The 19954-nt window shown below is 51.7% G+C and overlaps 9 protein-coding genes across 9 annotated transcripts; 5 read left to right on the top strand and 4 right to left on the bottom strand.

Annotated features, from left to right (window-relative positions):
• Nucleotides 1-512: 512 nt before the first annotated feature.
• On the top strand, nucleotides 513-1277 carry LDX57_003154 (uncharacterized protein; the record flags this gene model as incomplete). Its single annotated transcript, XM_046084796.1, has 1 exon — nucleotides 513-1277. One exon carries the CDS (start codon nucleotides 513-515, stop codon nucleotides 1275-1277), a length of 765 nt encoding a protein of 254 aa, XP_045940759.1.
• Nucleotides 1278-1383: 106 nt separating this feature from the next.
• Nucleotides 1384-1620, top strand: LDX57_003153 (uncharacterized protein; the record flags this gene model as incomplete). Its single annotated transcript, XM_046084795.1, has 1 exon — nucleotides 1384-1620. The coding sequence occupies one exon, from the start codon at nucleotides 1384-1386 to the stop codon at nucleotides 1618-1620; it is 237 nt and encodes a 78-aa protein (XP_045940758.1).
• Nucleotides 1621-2093: 473 nt separating this feature from the next.
• On the bottom strand, nucleotides 2094-3439 carry LDX57_003152 (uncharacterized protein; the record flags this gene model as incomplete). Its single annotated transcript, XM_046084794.1, has 2 exons — nucleotides 2094-3151; nucleotides 3214-3439. 2 exons carry the CDS (start codon nucleotides 3437-3439, stop codon nucleotides 2322-2324), a joined length of 1056 nt encoding a protein of 351 aa, XP_045940757.1. The 3' UTR covers nucleotides 2094-2321.
• Nucleotides 3440-4454: 1015 nt separating this feature from the next.
• On the bottom strand, nucleotides 4455-6422 carry LDX57_003151 (flavin-containing monooxygenase; the record flags this gene model as incomplete). Its single annotated transcript, XM_046084793.1, has 1 exon — nucleotides 4455-6422. One exon carries the CDS (start codon nucleotides 6420-6422, stop codon nucleotides 4812-4814), a length of 1611 nt encoding a protein of 536 aa, XP_045940756.1. The 3' UTR covers nucleotides 4455-4811.
• Nucleotides 6423-6480: 58 nt separating this feature from the next.
• Nucleotides 6481-8818, top strand: LDX57_003150 (uncharacterized protein; the record flags this gene model as incomplete). The annotated part of the gene is made up of 1 exon (XM_046084792.1): nucleotides 6481-8818. Exon 1 carries the CDS (start codon nucleotides 6716-6718, stop codon nucleotides 8816-8818), a length of 2103 nt encoding a protein of 700 aa, XP_045940755.1. The 5' UTR covers nucleotides 6481-6715.
• A 526-nt stretch (nucleotides 8819-9344) lies between these two features.
• LDX57_003149 (SDR family NAD(P)-dependent oxidoreductase) lies at nucleotides 9345-10040 on the top strand (the record flags this gene model as incomplete). Its single annotated transcript, XM_046084791.1, has 1 exon — nucleotides 9345-10040. The coding sequence occupies one exon, from the start codon at nucleotides 9345-9347 to the stop codon at nucleotides 10038-10040; it is 696 nt and encodes a 231-aa protein (XP_045940754.1).
• Nucleotides 10041-11046: 1006 nt separating this feature from the next.
• Nucleotides 11047-12876, top strand: LDX57_003148 (threonine aspartase 1; the record flags this gene model as incomplete). The annotated part of the gene is made up of 6 exons (XM_046084790.1): nucleotides 11047-11138; nucleotides 11219-11418; nucleotides 11481-12458; nucleotides 12512-12621; nucleotides 12680-12786; nucleotides 12849-12876. 6 exons carry the CDS (start codon nucleotides 11047-11049, stop codon nucleotides 12874-12876), a joined length of 1515 nt encoding a protein of 504 aa, XP_045940753.1.
• Nucleotides 12877-13718: 842 nt separating this feature from the next.
• On the bottom strand, nucleotides 13719-14961 carry TFB4 (TFIIH/NER complex subunit TFB4; the record flags this gene model as incomplete). The annotated part of the gene is made up of 2 exons (XM_046084789.1): nucleotides 13719-14830; nucleotides 14925-14961. 2 exons carry the CDS (start codon nucleotides 14959-14961, stop codon nucleotides 13719-13721), a joined length of 1149 nt encoding a protein of 382 aa, XP_045940752.1.
• A 670-nt stretch (nucleotides 14962-15631) lies between these two features.
• GDE1_1 (glycerophosphocholine phosphodiesterase) lies at nucleotides 15632-19392 on the bottom strand (the record flags this gene model as incomplete). Its single annotated transcript, XM_046084788.1, has 4 exons — nucleotides 15632-15859; nucleotides 15914-16314; nucleotides 16374-19169; nucleotides 19257-19392. The coding sequence occupies 4 exons, from the start codon at nucleotides 19390-19392 to the stop codon at nucleotides 15632-15634; spliced, it is 3561 nt and encodes a 1186-aa protein (XP_045940751.1).
• Nucleotides 19393-19954: the final 562 nt, after the last annotated feature.

The raw sequence follows: 19954 nt of genomic DNA, 5'->3' as shown, positions 1-19954 counted from the left end.
GCAAGAGTAAAGTCATATACCTAACTACACATAACGGATGGAGATTCTTAACATATGATATTTAAAATCACCGCGTACAGGCCTAAGATTGTATCTCTCCTCATGTCAGAGCCATCAAGGAAGCGCATGGGTAAGCGGGTTGGCCTGAAGGGCGCGGCTGTTTACCTCTTGAGTGAGGCCAGTGCATATATGACGGGGGCAGAGATGCTGATTACCGACGGTCTTCACGCAGGTCAGGGGAAATAGCTTGTCCCTTGCACTTTTAGACTAGGCAACTTGTAACGCTCTTAGATGCATAAAGCCGGTGAGGAACTCGTAGTAACTAGTCTTGCTATTGTCAAAATTGGGATAGTCAGTTCGCAATGGAGTCAACACATACAGCCGGAAGGAATTGGCTCCCTCACTTCTATAAGAAAGATGATAGGGTCCTAAAACGGTAAAGACTATTGGCCTTGAAAGAATTGAGCTTCTCAATCCTTGAACAATCATTCTGCCAAACCGTTTTCATAACCATGGCTGCGAATACCCATTTAGCTGCTGTTCTACACGGTGCACACGACATATGCCTACAACAGCGCATTACCACCCATCCCGGTCCAGATGAGGTTCAGGTCCGAATTCGAGCAACTGGAATCTGTGGAACCGACATGCACTATTACCACAGCGGCAAGAACGGCATGTTCGTGGTGCGCCAGCCACTTATTCTCGGTCATGAGGCCTCCGGGGAAATCGCAGCCGTGGGCAGCAACGTCACCCAAGGGTTTCAAATCAGCGATCGCGTCGTGATCGAGCCCCAGCAACCGTGTAGGAGCTGTGACCTCTGCAACTCCGGCTCCTACAACATATGCCCACATTTGAAATTCACGGGTTCCGCCAGCGTGCAACCCCCGATCCAGGGGTCTCTCCAACAGCTATATAACCACCCGGCCCTCTTCGTACACAAGATTCCCGACGCCATTTCCTTTGAGGAGGGAGCCCTCCTGGAACCTTTGTCTGTCGCCCTGCATGCCGTCCGCCGGTCAGGGTTGAAAATAGGCCATTCAGTGCTTGTATTGGGCGCAGGCGCTATCGGCTTGCTGTGTGCCAGCTTGGCTCGGGCTGCTGGTGCTTCCCGTGTGGGCATCGTGGATATTAGTCAGTCGCGTCTAGATTTTGCCATGGGAAGGGATGGATCGCAAAGTGCTATAGCGACGGAATCATACCGCATTGATCCCTCGACGGTTGATGATGTGAAGGAGGGCTTCGCTAGCCATATCGCGAAAGATATACTAGTCTGACGGGCTTGGGGCAGCTGATATTGTGTTTGAGTGTACTGGTGTAGAGTCCTGCTGCAACATTGGTATCAACTGCGCGGCGCCTGGAGGAAAAGTGGTTCTTGTGGGAATGGGTAGCCCTACCCAGAGCCTGCAAGTAGGGGTCGCTGCCGCTCGAGAGGTTGACTTGCTGACAGTGTGGAGATATGCGAACACCTTTCAGGCCGCCATTAACCTGGTTCAGACCGGCCAGGTGCATCTTTGTCCCTTGATAACGCACACCTTTGACCTCTCAGATGTGGCGAAGGCTCTAGAGCTTACGTTGGCCAAACCAGCAGACCTTATCAAGTGTGTGATTACTGCCTGAATGGAAAATGATAGAAGAACAATGACAATTACTTCAAAGCAGCTAAGCTTGTCGACTTACAATTCATGGCTTATTTTCTCTACTTCGGATGACGAAAGATGGGGGCAGTGGTAGAAGGGCCGGTAAAAGGTAGATCTGTCGCTTCTTTAGGTGCCTTCCTGGGAAGCTATACTTTATTCCAGTTACGTAGGAACGGAAACAATATATGTGTATACTTACAGAAAGGTATGATGAAAATTGCCTCCGTGCAGTTGGTGTCTCATGTCGATGAATAGTCCTCAACTTCGTAGGAAAGAAAAAGCGTAGAAGACAAAAGGTGCATGTCACCTGCACCTAATCTACCTAGATTCGATTCAGAGGCTGCTATATCTCTGTGATATATGGCTCGTGAAGGCTAGCAATATACATGTCGAAGCTCTTCCACCATGCACGTTAGTAGCTCTATCTTTCTCAAATGTTGCTACGAAACTTCCTCTAATCAACACATAAGGAAGATTATATATGGGGTATTTCAGCGACGCTACTTCAGAGGAGTCAACAATACACCTCTAAACTACGATTCCGGATAGACGAAAAAGATATAAGGACATGCATTGGTTTCCATTTACTGTCCCAGCATAGAGAGGGGTTGCTGGCTGTACGTCAACTATTCTCCAATCCCCAGTCACGAGGGAATACCTGTCCCTCTAGGCAAAGTCGCCTCAAGTAGCTCGCAAACCGAGCCTGGCAGCTTCAGCATGGATGATGTCGGGAACCTCGTCCTCTAGAGTTCGTTCCTTCGGTTGCCAGCCCAAAGTCTTGCGAGCACGAACAGCCCTGCCTCGCGAGTTCCATCCCCAGCTGGCAGCCTCAAATCCGGCCGGCGATTTGACAGCCTCGTCAAGGGACCACTGTTTGCACGTAGGCCTTTTCGGGGTGTAACCCAGGCTGAAGCTTTTTTCGCCAATGTATTTCGAAAGTTCACCCCATACATGTTCCCCGTTTTCACACAGAAAGTAGCCCTTGGCACCCCAGATTTCCTTGTCATCCTTCTTGGAGGGATCAAGAGCTGCATCAACAAGAGCCTCCAACAGCCTGCTCAAATCGGCGACGTGCACGTTATTCCAGCGAGCCAGGCCCTTTCCGATCAGAGGGTAGTACTTTTGCTTCAGGATGAACGAGGCCAACTCGTATGCCTGGCGTCCTCTGCCCGAACCTGGGCCTCGTCCTTGGCCATATATAGTAGGAGGGCAGACGATGACTGTCTTGACACTTGCGGCATTTCGGATACCAGTCTTCAGGACGATCTCATCCACATTCCTATGGAATGCTGCCGAGGGGAGGTTCGTCAACTCGTCTACTCCATCGTCATCGTTGAACACTTTCTCGTCATGTTCGCCGAACACCTTGCGGACATCCGAATCGAAGTATGTCAGAATCCCCGTTCCTCCGGTGTGTAGCCAGAATCCGGGGCGATCGACACTGTGGCCATCGACCATCCCCTTGGCAATCGCGTTGGCCGCACCAACATGATCGGATGAATCCGCCGTGTCTAGTCTCAGGATTAGTCGATGGAAGGTTAAAGCCACGCTGGACAAGGACGGGGAACCATACGGATCACGATATCTGCCCAAGAAGCCTCAGCTGTGATCTTGTCGACATCGTCCAAGTCACCAATAACGGTCCGCAGAGCCGGGTACTTCTCGCGAGCCTGCTGCGCTTTTTCTTCACTCCGAATCAATGCTGAGAATTCAAAATCCTGATGGGAGTTCTGAATCAAGTGGAATGCGTCACCTCCAATATATCCGGTGATTCCGGTCACAAACACTTTGGTGGGCATTGTTAAGATCGATCTGGGTCGTGCGAGGGAAACGATTTCAATTGAAGGATGATGATTGAGATGAGATTCAAGTGTGCGGTTTCGTTCCTTTTAAAGGGCACTGAAGACACCGCGGGACTGGATTAGAAAGACATCAATTGCTTAGAAATGCATCTTTCTTCTGGACTTTGGCCTCATATATCCGTCCGCTCTTCTCGCGCAGCATGTAACCGGTCTTTTGTAGCCGGCTACATGAAGGTCAGGAAACACCAAGAATGAGGGGTATAATTGAAGCTCTCGGCCCGGATGAGTTGGGGTTTCTGTTCTTGATATTTTCCTTTTCAATCTACATGCAAGTAAAGAGGCTGTCCCTACAAAATGTCCATAACACATATTGTGATGCTGCAGTTCAAGCCAAGCGTTTCGTCAGTCGATGTTGAAGAGGTCTGCACCCTAATTGTCCAGAATGCTTTCTTCTCTATTCTTAGGAAAGGAAGGACAAGGAAGAGAGAAGAGAGTATACCGAATCGCTTGGCTAATATCGATTCTCAGGCTTGCCAACGGATGCTGGGCTTGAAGCAGGGCTGTCTGCATCCCCAAACGGAGAAACCTTACATCAAGTCCCTTACAGGAGGCAAAGACATTTCCCTCGATGGTCTTCAGGTACTCTCACCTCAATCGCTGATATTCTATTATGCCACTTATTGAATTTCCGGGTATAGCATGGATATAGCCACTCCTTCGTGGCTATATTTGAGAATCTAGCCGATAGAGATTATTACTCTCAGAAGGACCCTCATCATGCAATATTTGCTCAGGATCTTGGGGCAATTGTCCAGAATGTACACGTACTCTATTTTGCTTGTTAGTCTGCAGGGCACCGGGTCAATCAATGCTGCGAGCATACATAGCCGGCTTATTGGGAGTAAAGGATTGGAGATATTTGACGACCTGAGGAATTTGTCAGCGCGAAATAGTTCATTGGATGATCAATCTCCCCCAGGCTTTGTATATAAGAGGATATAATAGTGTCGTAACGCACTGCCCATCAATCATACAGCCTCCGAGATCATTCAACCAATCTCAACTCCTTCAGCAGTCCACCATCTGAGTCTATAGATGGCGAGGGCTCTTAAGTGAATTCGGTAATGCAGTTGGCACGAAAAGGTGTCTTTCAGTGAATTTTTCATCATGTCTAGTAGTATCTTTAGAGTCGGTCTTCACTGCGTACGGCTACAGACTGTTCCGGAATTAGCTCTATTCACGTCCAGAGATCAGGCTGCGCTATTCAGGAAGAAAGATAAGTTAATTGAATGTCAAGGCTACTCAGTGAGCTTGACTACGAATAATACATTCAACAAGACTGTAGGCGACAGTTATGTACTCAGCATAGCTAAGCAACGGAAGTCGAGACAAGATGCTTTGAACCAAGTATACCTCCCAAAACCATGCCCGCCATAGCCATCGCCATCAATGACAATGATTGAAGCGGGCTCATCGGCCGGCGACCGGTGTCGCCTACAAAGTTGAAATCCTCCCACATGGGCCAGTATAGTTGATACCAGAACTTCCATGTGTTGTCGGGGTAGTTCGTCGTATTGCGTCCGTTGGCGTCCAAGTTCCAGTTAGAGCAGCCAGCGGACCAAACCATTGTCTTCAGCTTTGCTTGAACAGTATTGGCATCGCGCACCTCGGCGGCCTCTTTCACATCGATTGCTGCAAAGTGGCCGCTGAGAATAGGCTGGAAAATAGTCCTCACTATATACTCCACTTGGACTTCGTTCGCGTAAATGACCGAGTTGTGGGCCGGGAACGCGTTGGGACCGAAGACGATCCCAAAGTTAGGGAATCCCGATACCATGGAGGACTTGTATGCTTGTGCGCCGCGAGTGGTCTTCCAGTGTTCGTTGAGTGATATGTGTCGGCCATGGATTTCCATAGGGGAAAGAAACTCTTGGATCTTGAAACCCGTACTGAGAACGACAGCATCAACGAAAATCTCCCGCTTGGGTGTTCGGAGACCATTTTCAAAGAACTCCGCGATAGGCTCTGTTGTGAGTTCGATATTATCCTTGTGAAGACATTCAAGGTAGCCTGGATCGAAGATGCGACGCTTGCAGCCGAGTGGGAATTTGGGGATCAGGATATCGTGATATCTGTTGGGAGCATTCTCTTTCATATAATTAATTGCGGCCTTTGCTGTCCTCTCGCGCTGTGCAATCAATTCCTCCGAGTCCGACATGTAGAGGGAATGCAAGCGATCCGTATCCTTCCAAAGCTTGAAGCGATATAGGCGACCAAGTAGAGGGATGTTTGCGAAGCACCACTTCTCAAAAGCAGTGAACTCGCGGTTGGTCCTGTCAGTCACCCACTGAGGCGATCTTTGAAACTGATAAACCTTTTTGGCGACTCGAACGACATGGGGGACTAGTTGAGCAGCTGAGCACCCGTTACCAACCACCGCAACTGTCTTCCCTTTGAGGTCAAAGCCGTGATTCCAGCGGGCAGAGTGCCAGATTTCGCCTTCGAAGATCTCATGGTTCGGGATGTCACAATCCTTGGGAGTCGAAATCGTCCCCACACATGACACCAGAATCTCTGCCTCTTTCCAGAAGGTGTGTTTCGTCTGGACATCTCGAAGTTGCACTCGCCACCCGGCACACGATTCCACCCAGTGGGCCTGGATTACCTCGATATTACAGACGACATGGGGCCGGATACCAAATTTATCGACCGTGCTATTCAGGTATTCCAAGATCTCTGGCTGTTCGGCGAAACGTTTCGACCAGTTGGGATTCGGGTTGAAGGAGAATGAATAGAGGTGAGAATCGACATCACAACCGACACCGGGATAGGTATTGAGGTGCCAGGTGCCACCGAGCTCGGGCTCCCTTTCATAGATGATGAAATTATTGAAATGGAGATCCTTTTTGAGGCGGGCAGAGAGTGCGATACCTGCCACTCCGCACCCGATGATGATGGCTTTGGGCTCGTTCTTTGACATTTTGTCGTACGATTCGACAACAGGGAAGTATACTTGGTCAAGGCCGGACTACTTGGGTACCTTACTTTATAGTATTACATACTATTAGTGCTATCGCGTTGTTCCAGGTCCAAATTGCAGTATCTTGTTGGTCCATACCAGCATATAGCCGGCGGGTATATGCCACGCAGCTGCTCTGATTGCCGGATGTCTATGGATATTAGCAAGATCATGATGCTCTAATATATCAATAACGCTCATTTCAGTGATGAACAGCTATATTCATTGATAAACCTTTCCTATCAGTTTCGAAAATGACCATCCAGACCACCATGACCGAGAATGAACCCCATCCGACAAAGAACGCTATTTCGAACAATGACCAAGCCATTCGAGATCTGCGAAAAATGATCATAGACTGCTGCCGCCAGAACGGGGGCGGTCACGGAGGCTCAGCCATTGGCATGGTTCCCCTTGCTGTCGCTCTTTGGCGTCATACGATGAAATTCAGTCCCTCAAACCCAAATTGGTTCAACCGAGATCGCTTTGTCTTGTCCAATGGGCATGCCGCTATACTACTTTATACCATGCTATATACCAGCGGGTATGCTGACATGACTGTCGACGAGTTGAAGCTGTACGCCAGCGCCAAAAGCCCGGGAAAAGACGGCCAATGGAAGTCAACGCTGTGCCATGGTCACCCTGAAAGACAAGTGCCCGGAATTGAGGTCACCACCGGGCCCCTTGGTCAGGGTATTGCCAATGCAGTTGGGCTGGCCATCGCATCGAAGCATCTGGCAACGCAGTTCAACAAGCCAGGCTATGAAATCATCACGTCGAGGATATACTGCACCACCGGTGACGGTTGTCTGCAAGAAGGTGTCGCGCAAGAGGCCATGGCCATCGCCGGTCATCTTGGACTTGACAACCTCGTTCTATGTTACGACAACAATCAGGTCACCTGTGATGGACCTCTTTCTTGGATTGTCTCTGAGGATACCAACGGCAAAATGCGCGCACTGGGCTGGACTGTCATCGATGTTTGGAATGGGGACAGTTCGGTTGACGAGATTCTGGCCGCTTTGCAACTGGCTCAGAGGAGCACCTCGAAGCCCGTCTTCGTTAATATCCGGACAACCATTGGGTATGGAACTGCAACCGCTGGTACCGCGAAGTCGCATCACGGAACTTACTCTGATGAAGACGTTGCGCTGTATGCGAATGGAGACGGAGCCGCGCAGACGCATACCCTCTCCGATCAGACCATCGAATTCTTCTCCCAGCTGGTAGATCAAGGAAATGTCTTTGAAGCAGAATGGAATAGTCTTGTGACTTCTTACGCTCAAAGGTACCCCGAAGAGGCTGGAAAGTTACGGAAACGCATGACATGCGAGTTGAACGTCCAGGATCTTTTTCAACGGATGAACACACCTCTTGATCCGCAGGCTACAAGGCAGTTTAATGGGTACGTCTTCAACACTTTAATGGACAACATTCCCCAGATGCTCGCCGGGGGTGCCGACCTGTGGAATTCCAACCAGATGGGAGACCAGCAAAGTCGAATCCTTGACCAGCATCACTTTAACGGCCGTGTTATTCGCTATGGCATTCGTGAGCACTCCATGGCTGCTATTTCCAACGGCCTGGCAGCCTTCAGCCCCGGTGCCTTTCTTCCTGTCACTGCCACCTTCCTCATGTTCTATCTGTACGCAGCTCCGGGAGTACGAATGGGTGCGCTCAGCAACCTGAAAGTGATTCACGTCGCGACACACGACTCTATTGGCGAAGGACAGAACGGTCCGACTCATCAGCCAGTTGAGGTGGATTCATTGTTTCGTGCTATGCCCAATCTTCTATATCTCCGTCCGGCTGATGAGGAAGAGGTAATCGGGGCCTGGATGTGTGCCCTGGACATTACGGATCAACCTAGCATTATCTCTCTGGCGCGAGACCCTCCGGGGGTCAGAATTACGGCTACCAGCCGTGATAGAGTGACTCGGGGCGGCTACGTTGTCTTGGAGAATGAAGATGCTCAAGTTACTCTGGTTTCCTGCGGCTCCGAGCTGCAATTTGCCTACGGCGCTGCGCACAAGCTGAGCAAAATTGGTATCTTGACTCGAGTCGTTAGCATGCCATGCCTCGGTCTGTTTGAGAAGCAGCCAGAGGATTACCAAAATACCGTTCTATCAACGAGCCGGCACATCATCTCGGTTGAAGCCTATGTTTCGACAATTTGGGCCCGGATATGCACTGCCTCAATTTCAATGGACTCCTTCGGGTACTCTGGAGCCGGAGCCGCCAACTTTCAGAGGTTTGGGCTCGACAGTGATGGAATTGTTCGCAAGGTGCAGAACCACATTATTACTGCCATGAATAATCCTAGAATTGCTGCACGCCGATGGGTCCGGCTGCAGTAGTTCTCATAGCCCGGCTTTATGTATCAATTTATCCAGAATATTTATCCGTGACTTGGAGTACAAGAGAAATATAATGATGCTTTTTGGTAGATCACATACATTGAGTGTAGGGGCGCGCCTCGATTGGAGATCGTACACGTAATTCGCCATTATAAATCTGCGTATAGATCGACATATACACACTGTTGTCACCTTAGGAGACCAATTCCATATCGTTCTGCCATGGTCTTGGCTCATGAAGGCTTGCACCTCGATTAGCTGGTTATTTGGTTGGTTGGGTCAAGGCATGTCACTGGTTATATGGCATTCACTTGTACGGTGTTGCATATACCCATATACTACGAACATGTTCAAGCACCTCTCCCTATGATACATTATTTCAATTGCCCCTGCTAGTCAACCTTTTGCTGAGCAGAGCCCGTACAGAATGGGAACTCTACTTCAAAACAAAGTCATCGTCGTGACCGGAAGTTCGTCCGGGATTGGTAGGGAGATAGCAGCACGATGCGCTCAGCAGGGAGCAATAATGGTTCTGCACCATCTGGGTACTCCTTCAACCGAGCGAGAAGCCCGTTCACTGCACGAGGAACTTCCAAGCGACCCCATTCTTGACGGCAAACTCACCTCTCATCTCGTTATCGGCGCCGATCTGACAGCCGACGCTTCGCCCGACATGCTCATCAACAAGACCGTTTCCGCATTCGGCCGAATCGATGCCCTTGTCAACAATGCCGGGATCTGTCAGTTTGCGCAGGCTGACACGGTCACCAAGTCGCTGCTCCAAACCCACATGGACGTCAACTATACCGCCGCCTATCTGTTGACCCGGGCTGCGTCGCAACAGATGGTCCATCAGGGCTCAGGGGGCAGTGTTGTATCCATCTCTTCGATCACGGCCCTTCTTGGATCTGCACGGCTCACCCACTACGCACCGACCAAAGCGGCCCTCCTTGCGATGTCAAAATCATTTGCCGTTGAATATGGTGCCCACGGGATTCGATACAATTGTGTTCTTCCGGGGACGGTCCACACGACCATGAACAGGGAGGATTTGGCAGTCAATGGAAAGAAAGAATTGTTGGAGAGTCGAGTGCCGTTGGGCAGACTGGGATATCCTGGCGATCTTGCCGGTGCAGTTACGTTCTTTGCCAGCGATATGTCTGCTTATATCTCGGGACAGGACATCGTGGTGGATGGGGGAGCATCGATCAACTATCAGTGAAACACCACGCAGACCCCAGCCTGGAATTCGAGACCCTATTCTATATATATATTTTGCTACCCTGATGGGGCGTGTAAGCTGGGAGATCTCCAAGTAAACAATGACTAGCATAACTATGAACAACTACCTATAAACAGTCCTAGTGGGGAATCGTATTACCGTATCGTATCGTACCAGACTGGAGTGTATTACGATACTGAGCTACACCGAAATGGGATAGCGTCGAGGAGTTCACGTGCTGTCACCTGAGCAGCAGCGCCCAATCGAGTAACCGCAGCGAAGTAAATCCATCTTCTTCTTCTTCTTCTTCTTCTTCTTCTTCTTCTATCGGTTCCCCCGTTGTTCCTTCTGTCTTTTCGCCTTCTTTACCGGACAACTGGTTGATTCGACTGTCGCCGAGGCCCAAAGAGGCAGTTGCCCTGGCATCTGGCTGATGTGTGGGAAGGTACAGACAGGTACTGCAGTCGACCACTCATTCACTTGGCTCCGTCTGCATATTCTCTCTTCACCCACGAAATATCAGTTATCCTATTCATCCTCCTGTTGCTCCCTAGTATTCTCTTTTCCTATGCCCCCCGGTGCGCGGTCTTTCTCTGTCTCGGTCGTTTCCTCGAAACTTGCAAATCCGATATCCATACATACTCTAGACTTTTTGTCTTGTTGACGCCTGTCTTTAGCACGATCTATCTGTTGTTTGATCCAGATCCAGATCATTCGCCACTCTTTTTGTATTGTTTCATCCAAGATAATCTTCTGTTCTTCCAAAACAAATCGCCTGAATCCTGAGTGAAGAAGAGAATCGTCCCGCCGAAGGCAATGTTTGTACACTCGACTATGCCAGCCGTTCGATCTGAGTGAATGACAAGAACTGTTCCATCCCTGCCATCATCAGTGTTCAAGTGTACTAAAGCAGTGTCGAAGGCCCCCAGCTCTTGTCAACTTTCACAGCGCTTTGAATCCCCGCGCGCCGACCTTGCGGCTTCGTCGACGGTCCCCTCAACCCATCATGAATCCCAACACGTCTGCCATTTTTGTCCATGCTGGAGCCGGCTTCCATAGCCTGCACAATGAAAAAGCCCATCTTGAAACATGTGAGAAGTAAGTACTTGTCGCCAGAATTTCTTAGAGGCCTCTTTGTCGGCAACCTTACATCACTCGCCTCAACTAACCTCGCATAGTGCATCTCATGTAGCAATGACTATCTTGAAGAGCGGCGGCTCTGCCGTCGATGCTGTGGAGATCGCGATCATGATGCTTGAAGATTCAGAAATTACAAATGCTGGATATGGGAGCAATTTGACCATCGATGGCGCCGTCGAGTGTGATGCTACCGTTGTAAATCACCACGGGAGTAGCGGCGCAGCGGGCGCAGTTCCTAGTGAGCTCCCTCCCCACTCGTCTTTCCCGTCTGCGCATTTTGCAAGGCTAAAGTTATGAAAGATGTCAAAAATCCCATCTCGCTTGCTCGGGTTATCTTGGACGCTTCGTCAAAACCATTGTCATTGCAGCGAGTGCCTCCTAACTTCCTTGTCGGCCAAGGCGCCACCGATTTTGCTTATGAAAACCGACTGGTTGTCCTTCCCGATGACGGCCTAGTATCTCCAGCGGCACGAGAGAGATGGCTTCGCTGGCAACAAGATTTGGCCTCAACCGAAGCAGTCGACAGACAACACCATGGTCACCACCAGAACGATCGTTTCAAGTCATGGATTCGTCGACCAGTTCACTTTCACCCAGCCCAGCTACTTTCGCCTCATAACGGCACACATCCACATTCTGACGTCAACAATGACCCTAGTCTTCCACCAAACTTCTCGACCTCCAGATTCAGAGGCTTTGGTGTCACTCCGCCAGCAGACTCGAATACGCCCTCTTCGGAGTCGTCCCGGACCAGGGATGGCGAGTATATAGATGGCATGTTTGCAAGGCCTGAGCAAGCCCCTGTCGACGCACCAGCAGAGGCATCCGCCACATCTGAAACGGAGCCAACTATGGAAGTAGACCCGACATCGCAAACACCTGACACAAAAGTGGACCCTAATAAACACAACGCAATCGCGCTTGATCCTACCATGGACCGGATTAATGACACTGTCGGCGCGATAGCAATTGACCGCCATGGCAACATTGCAGCAGGCTCGTCATCTGGTGGCATAGCGATGAAGCATCGGGGTCGAATCGGGCCTGCAGCGCTGTTGGGAATAGGCACCTCTGTTATCCCAGTGGATCCCAGCGATCCCGATAAAACCACTGTCGCCGTTGTTACGTCGGGAACCGGAGAGCATATTGCCACCACTATGGCCGCCAGTACCTGTGCCTCGCGCGTCTACTACAGTCAACGGAAATGCGACGATGGCGACTTTGAAGAAGTGACCGAGGAAGAAGCTGTGAGGGGGATGATAGTATCCGACTTTATGGGTATGTGGCTTTGTTCTCCGGCTGTGAAGAGCGGCGGTTGCTAACTTGTCTAGACCACCCCGGCGTAAAAGGCAGTCATTGCCAGGGTGCCATTGGAGTGATGGCAGTAAAAAAGACAATCGACGGCGCGTTCCTTTACTTTGGCCATAACACCGACTCTTTCGTGAGTAGCCTTTTTATTTCTCTCTTTGCAGGCTTGGTAACTAAACACCGTTTTCCAGGCCCTTGCATCCATGGGCAGCGACGACAAGAAGCCGACCTCCGTCATGTCTCGCAGTAATGGAAATGGCAGCATCGCCCAAGGTGGTCGTGCATATCGCTGGAGAAGGTAGAAACACAACCAAGCTTTCACTGGTGAAAGCTGGCAGTACTAATCTCTGCGGCTCATAGATACAAAGTGGCCGAGTCATCGACGTAAACAGTCGAGTTGACGTAAGTCTTATTGAAGTTTACCTAGCCGGATCTAGCCTTCAATTGTCCAATGTCCTCTGTTTATTTATGTTCGCTAATTTCTGACTTCCTAACCAACAGCTAAAAGTTTGCGTGGTACCAGTCCATCGCAAGGTATCACATCGTAATGACCAACTTCTCAATGGGCAGTGCAAGTTCAACTGTCTCTGTACCACCACCACTTTGTTTTTTTGCTGTCCACGATGAGCCGGGTTGCATCCATGCCAGGGACCGAGGACGATTCACGAACTCACATCTATCCAGCACGACCGGCCTTTATTTGAAGCGGAATCAGGACGGACTGTAATGTCGCTCTGTTGTCCCCGATAGCCCCTTCCACCAAGCAGAGTTCTCCGGGTTTCCGAATGGACATTCTAGAAAGACGGACAGTGACCACCCCCAAGAAATGTAAATCAAGATGGCTGAGTTGCCTCGCTTCCTCGCATGGATCCGGTCTTTACATAACTCTCTGAATTAGATAAGACGTGGAAGGACAGAATGGGGTGTCGTCAAGGCGGTAGTTAGCGGCCCGGTCCACGTCGTTGTATGAACCTAGGATACCAATAGACGGAAATCAGTCTCCTTGAGTCGATATACTCCTGTTGTAATCGTGTAGAAGTATTGGGCTTATTCGACTCCAGCCAAAATGTTGCGACCTTCCCCCTGAAGGCGTATAGAGGCACAGCCGTCTCTGACACCAAAGCTGATGTACCATGATCCCGTCCAATGCCATCGCCTTACTGTTATGTACGGCTGACTTTCCTTTCCAACAGCCACCAAAGGGCCAAAGTCCAAGTCCAAATCCTCAGATCAGGGTCCCGGCGTCGGTGTCGGTGTCGGCGTCCCCGTCACAGACCCAGACGGCGCACTCGCGCCCCTCACCTTCTTCTTCTTAACCTTCTTCCTCGCAATCAACGCCGGCTTATTCCCATACTCGCCCATCTCCAACTGCGTCCCACACGTCAAACACGCGCCGCCCTCCGGCGGCTCACAGAATATACTCAAGCAGATCGAGCACACAAACCCGACGTCCACGACCTTCCGGTGGCAGAAACACGCCGCCCGGAAGTCCACGTCTACACGACTCGGTAGCACCAGGTGTCGCCGGGAGCGCTGGTCTGGTAGAAACGCCATCATTAGGTACTGGAGTAATCCTTGCGGGGAGGTGAGGGACATGTATGCGCCCTTTGTGGCGTCGGACGCTTGTTGTAGGAATACGGCGTCGCCGCGCAATTTGCACACGTCAATGGGGATGTGCAGGCGTTGGCACGCGAAGATCCCGTTCATGATCGGGATGTATTGGTGCGCGGCGTCCGACGCCCCGCTGACGGATATGATGAGGATGCGGGATTGGAGGCCCCCTTCCGGAGTGTCGTTCGTCGTGTTGCCGGAGGCTGCGCCGCCGCTGTTGGGGTCGCCGGCCGTCGAGGTGTCTCCGCCGTGGGCTTCGGACCAGGCGATGCTGCGGCGGTTGATGTGGCTGAGGGCCAGCGTGAGTGCGCCGGCCATCATGGTCGCGGAGGTGGATTTGATGTCGGTGGCGGAGGTCGAGGACATCAGGGCGTGCAGGTTCCGGGTGACTTGTTCTTCGACGATGCGGAAGGGTCGGTATTTATTGACTTGGGCGGTTGGTGCGGAGGTTCCGTTCTTCTTGCTGTCTTTGTCCATGGTGATGTCCCCATCGCTGTCCTTGTGCTTGGCGTTGTCCGGGGAGGAAGGATTCTCGCGGGGATAGAGCCATGTTGCTTTTTGGCTGTGGGATGCGACCACGGCGACTTCGTTGGCGTAGTTGCATGCTAGGTGGGCGTTCAGGAAGACGAGCACGTTGGCGATGGCTTTGGAGAGGGGGAGTTCGTTCTCGAGGAGGGCCCAGGCGTGCGGGTTTGTGTCGAAGATGACGGTGAGGAGGGAGGGGGCGGGGTCTGATGGAGATGTCGTTAGTCGGTGGTTCGGTTCAGGTCTCTGGTAATACAGAGAGAGGTTTGAGAGAGGGGAGGGAAGCCTTGCCTTGGGCACTGGTTCCGTAGTGCTCGGTGGCGTCGACGGAGTTCATTTTTATTTCTCTTCTAATGGTTGCTCCGGTTTTGTATTAAGGATACCGGTTAAAAATAATAGCTGCAAGGTGATCTGAAGAATGTATCCAAAAAGAAATGGAGGGGAGATAAAGACAATGGCGAGGGCGGAATGCGGAGAAGAATTTCAAGAAGCTTGGTTATGTCATTGCATAGTCAGGGATTGGGGGATTGAGATAGAGTAGAAAGAATAGACAGGTTGATGGCTTGACTGGCTCTCAGATCTAGTCGACTGTATCAGTGGCTTGTCCCGGGGTTTGCTTGTGAAATAAGGCAAAGACGAGTGAAGAGTGAAGCTTGAGCAAGCTATACTGACGATCATCCGTGCACGTGATTAAAGCCTGAGAAATCAGGCAGAGACCGCCATCCGCCAAATGACGCCCTACGGGTTTAGAGTCCTAACGATGGATCAGGATAATACTAATTCAAGTATCTGCATTGTGCAACATTGCCGGTTGTTAAAACCAGCCTCTATCAGCTAAACTAAAACTATCCCCAAGTGTAGGTAGAATTTCATGCTCGCGCAAAGAATGTGATCAAGAACCATAAGCCAAGCAAATCAAAGGAACGTCGGGTTTTGCAATGAATCATCAAAAGTATCCACTGTTGCGAGATCCAATGTTGAAGGTCTCAGGATACATGACACCATCTCTACAAAAGCGATTCCGGCTTGATGCTTAGGTGGTTATCTTGCACTTCAGCCTGGTTCAGCACCGGGATCTTCAAGGACTGATTCATAGGGTCGGTAGTGGGCTGAGCGAGCGGACTGGGCTGAGGAGTAACGGCCGGGGTATCTTTGTTCTGATGCTCCGTGAGTCCCTTCCGAATCGCTAGAACCGAGTCCACGATGACAGCATCAATGCCCTCGGCCACTTGGAGCTGTTTGCACAGTTAGCATTGCTTGGATCAATATACAGCTCTGGTAATACTAACCTTAACGTTGGCTGGTTCATTGTTGATCGCTCCGTACGACACGCAAACCAGACCGGATTCCTTCACCACTCGCACCAATCGAGGGCAGAGGACCAAAGCCTCGGCTTGAGTCACAACGCCAAGCAGGTTCCAGCGAGAGGCGAACCGAACGGCTTCTTGGAGGCTACTGGCCCGAATATCACCGGCCGGGGTGGATCCGGAGTCCGTCAGGAACAGGACGGGGATGGAGGGCTGCTTAAAAGACAGCAAGAGACAAATGTCCGGGTTAAAACTGGAGAAGATCATGTTGCGGCCCTGTCCCAGATCGTAAACCAGGCGGAGAACCGTGTCGACAAACGAATTCAACTCCACCGCATAGGTGTCCATCTCTTCATCCTCGCTCTCGAAGAGCATGGGGTACTCTGGCGATCCCAGTCAGATCGTCTTGTAACCGTCCTTTAAGGGGGTGGTGTAAACTCACTCAGTTCGATATTGAACCCAACGGACTTGGGCAGCTTCTTGAACAGCTCCTCCAACGTGGCAAACGGCGCCTGGATGTGGTTACCGCGGCTATTCCCTTTGAAACCCTTCTTCTTGAAGTCACGCGTATGCTTGATCTTCTCGTTCAATTCCGAGGGGTCGTATTCGGAGCCGCCGACGGACATGGAGCGCTGGCGCGTGTTCACGTCCTTCCCCAAAACGTCGGCCGTTTGTCCCCTGTCACCCAGCTGGAGGAACTGTTCCAAAGTCAAAGTGTGCACGGGTGCATCGATACCGGTCTCGCTGACGAGGAAATCATGGTAGATCACAGGGACATGATCCTTGGTCAGTTGCACATCGAATTCCACGTAGGACGCGCCCAGATTGGCCGCGGCAATGAAAGACTGGATCGTATTCTCTCCGAGTTGTAGTGAGTTGTGGTTGGCAAAATTCTTACCCAGCCCACGATGACCGATTACCATAGTTGAGCTCATACTCTTCCAATACGTTTGGTCACCAGTAATGGACATGTTGGGATGCTGGAAAGGGGTGATGATCAAGAAGTTGAAGGTGACGGTGCCAATGATTTCCAATGTGTTGGCGGCGATGATAGGAACCGTCGAGTCACCCTTCAGATTGATGCGATGGGATCCAACGGTGGGCTTGATACTGGACAACAATGCAACGCCGCGTCCCACGACCTTGTCTTTCGAACCAGCGTAGGTAGGAATCAGATCAAAGACCAGCCTGACCTTGGCTGCGTCTGCGGCGTGGAAAACCATGGGCTCGGTGGAGACGTTGTCTTGCACAGGGAGATCAATAATCTCGGGCTCTCCGTGGGCTCCACTGGCCGAAACCACAAGGGACAGCGCTGTGTCCAGCTGAGTCGAATGCGCATTCTCCATCGGAATACGGTCCAGGTTGACGGATGCGATAGGGTTACGGGTATCCATCGTCCCCAGACTAACCAGGATCATGGCTTCATCGGTGAGATACCGGTGTCCAAAAGACTTAATAGGCTCAGAGCCCCGCGAACTAGAACTCCCCGCGGGGATCTGAGTGTTGGATCTCCGGTCCGCCAGGGAGGAGGGCGGGGGAGAGTGAGAAGATGACGGCGAGGTAGAACGCGTGGGAACTGGGATCGCGGGCTCGGCATCGTTGACTTCCGGCTCAGGCGTAACTTCTGCAAGGCGCCGAGCGACGGCAAGGTGACCTCGCAGCGCCGCATGTTCCTTGGCTGTCCACCCGGAGGAATCGGGTTTCTCCAAATCGGCACCGGCTTCGATCAGCAAGTCCACCACGGCGAGTGCGTCGTCGACGCAAGCAATGAACAGCGGGGTCCATGAATACGTGTGTTCCGCGAGTTCAGTATTGGCCTTCTGCTCGTGGTTGCCGTCCAGCAGAATCTTGGCACACTCATGATGGCCGAAGCGGGCTGCCACATGGAGAGCGGTTTCGCCCTGTTCGTCCTGGTAGTTGATATCCACCCCGGCATCCACCAACAGTCGGACGATATCGACAAAGTTCGCCTTGGTAGCGAGGGCAAGCACCGCGCTCGATCGGGACACCCGCTTACGGATAGTGATCTTCTTCTCCTTCTGTCCTGGCAGGTTTTCGGCATCCAGAAGGGCCCGGGTTGTGAGGGGGTGGCCGCCCACTACACTCAAATGGAGAGGCGCCCAGCCGTCATTGTCTTGCCACGAGGGCCCGTCAATACCTCCACTGACGTCGAACATACCCCAGGCTTGCAGGTGCTCGATGATGACCTCGCAAACAACCCTGAACCCGTACTGAGCGGCGTAATGCAACGGCGTCCGGCCCGAGAGGTCCTTCGCCAGGAGAGCGGATCGCTGCGAGCTTTGGAGCTGGTCCAGGAGATGCTGCAAAAGCGACACGGACGGGTCAGAGCGTTCGAGATGCTGCGGGAAATCCGCCTCCTTCACCACGGAGCGTGGGGGTTGGAGCGTCGGCAAGGCAGCGGGAGTGATGTAGTTGGACGTCTCCAAGGGGAAGTCTAGCACCATCGAAGCGGACTGTTCCGAGTCGGTGGTAGATTGCGCGCGACCGATCGAGATCACTAGTCGGTGAATGCAATTGCGCTTGTTGATATCGTCATCCTCGACAAGGCTGTCAATCCGACCCAGAAGGCTCGAAATACAGGACTTGGCGCGGTAATAAATGGATCGCTGCAGGAGACTCTTGAGAACTTTAGGGAAGATGCCCTCTCCGCTGTCGTCCGCGGCCGACTTGAGCGTCTCCAGCAATTCTAGCATTACATGCGTGTCGTCCTTGCGGAGGGCGTCGTCGACCGCAATCAGCAGGCTGGCCGGCAGGTTCAGATTAGGACGAGCGGGACCTCTCTTCAGAGACAGCGAGGAGTGGGTGGAGCTAGCATCGTCGTTGACCTTTTGCTCACCCAGTACGGATAGCCAGTCGTTAATTCGCTTCAATGACTCGGAGATCCGGGCATTTGAGGCAAAGGGGGCGGGGTCCACCTTGGTCTCGACATAGGTCTGTTGCGCATGCGAGCCCACCTTCTTGTCCAGTTTCTTGGTGATTTTGATAAACCCGCGACGGTTGACCTCGCCGTACCACTGCAATTTGCGCAGCTGTCCGCGCAACTCCAGCAAGGCAGCCAAAAGGTCCTCCACCTCCTCGGCGTCCAAACGGTGGCCGACATCCAAAGAATGGCCATACCGCTCGTCCAGCAGCTTCAGGCGGCGCGCAAAATCCGAATATTTCTTATTGTAGAAGTAATCCACATCCTCGAGATTTCGATCGAGGGAGTAAAAGAATCCTGGGGAAGGAAAAAAACCAAGTCAGGAAAACGGCCCTGGGGCCGCGCACACGCAGAAAATCAAAACACAGAAAAGTCAAGGCTCACCGGCGAGGTCTGCCTCATGACCAGCCTTCACATTCTCTGCCGCCGATTTAATAAGTTTTTTCAGGGCCTTGTACTTGATGTAGGACGCGCTCCACTCGGGAACGACGTTCCGGGGTAGATTGCGGCCGAATTTCATCCTGACGGCTCAACTGCTCTTTATCTGCAAGGAGGAATTGACTGTAACGGGTATTTGATGACGTTTCTCTGTATCAGCTTCCGTTCTCACGGGGTAGGTTGTATCGAATTGTATGACAACGAGTCGCAACTTGTTCTCTCCACCGACCACGCCGACGATTTATGGACAGGGTGAAGTCTAGATGGACGAGCGTAGGCGAGTAGGAGGAAGGGAAGAGGAAATGGACAATTGCAGAGTCGAATAAAGCAGCGCCATGTGTTGATTGAAGACGGAGGTCAAGAACAAAGAGTGCCGGGTTCGACAGTGGTCTTCCTTTCTGGGTTCGGATTTCAAAATCACCCCAATGTGGCGCAAAGGACACTAAAAGAAAATCGTAGGGCGTTCAGTGATGTACACTACAGGCGTGCCGTCACCGGGGGGCGGGCGGAATGGGAGGGATTTAGTTCGGGACTAGAAGTAGACAATAATGGAGAGCGTCAGCACGTGGCAGCCCGAGGATCGACGGACAAAGGAAGAGCAAATTGCGGTGAGAATCACCGATTCCAAAAGGGAAAAGGGGGTC

The sequence above is a fragment of the Aspergillus melleus genome (genome assembly GCF_016097325.1).
Source record: "Aspergillus melleus strain CBS 546.65 chromosome Unknown contig2, whole genome shotgun sequence".
In the NCBI taxonomy this organism is placed as follows: domain Eukaryota; kingdom Fungi; phylum Ascomycota; class Eurotiomycetes; order Eurotiales; family Aspergillaceae; genus Aspergillus; species Aspergillus melleus.
The sequence above is the reverse complement of the archived record's forward strand: the minus strand, read 5'-3'. Positions and strand labels throughout refer to the sequence as shown.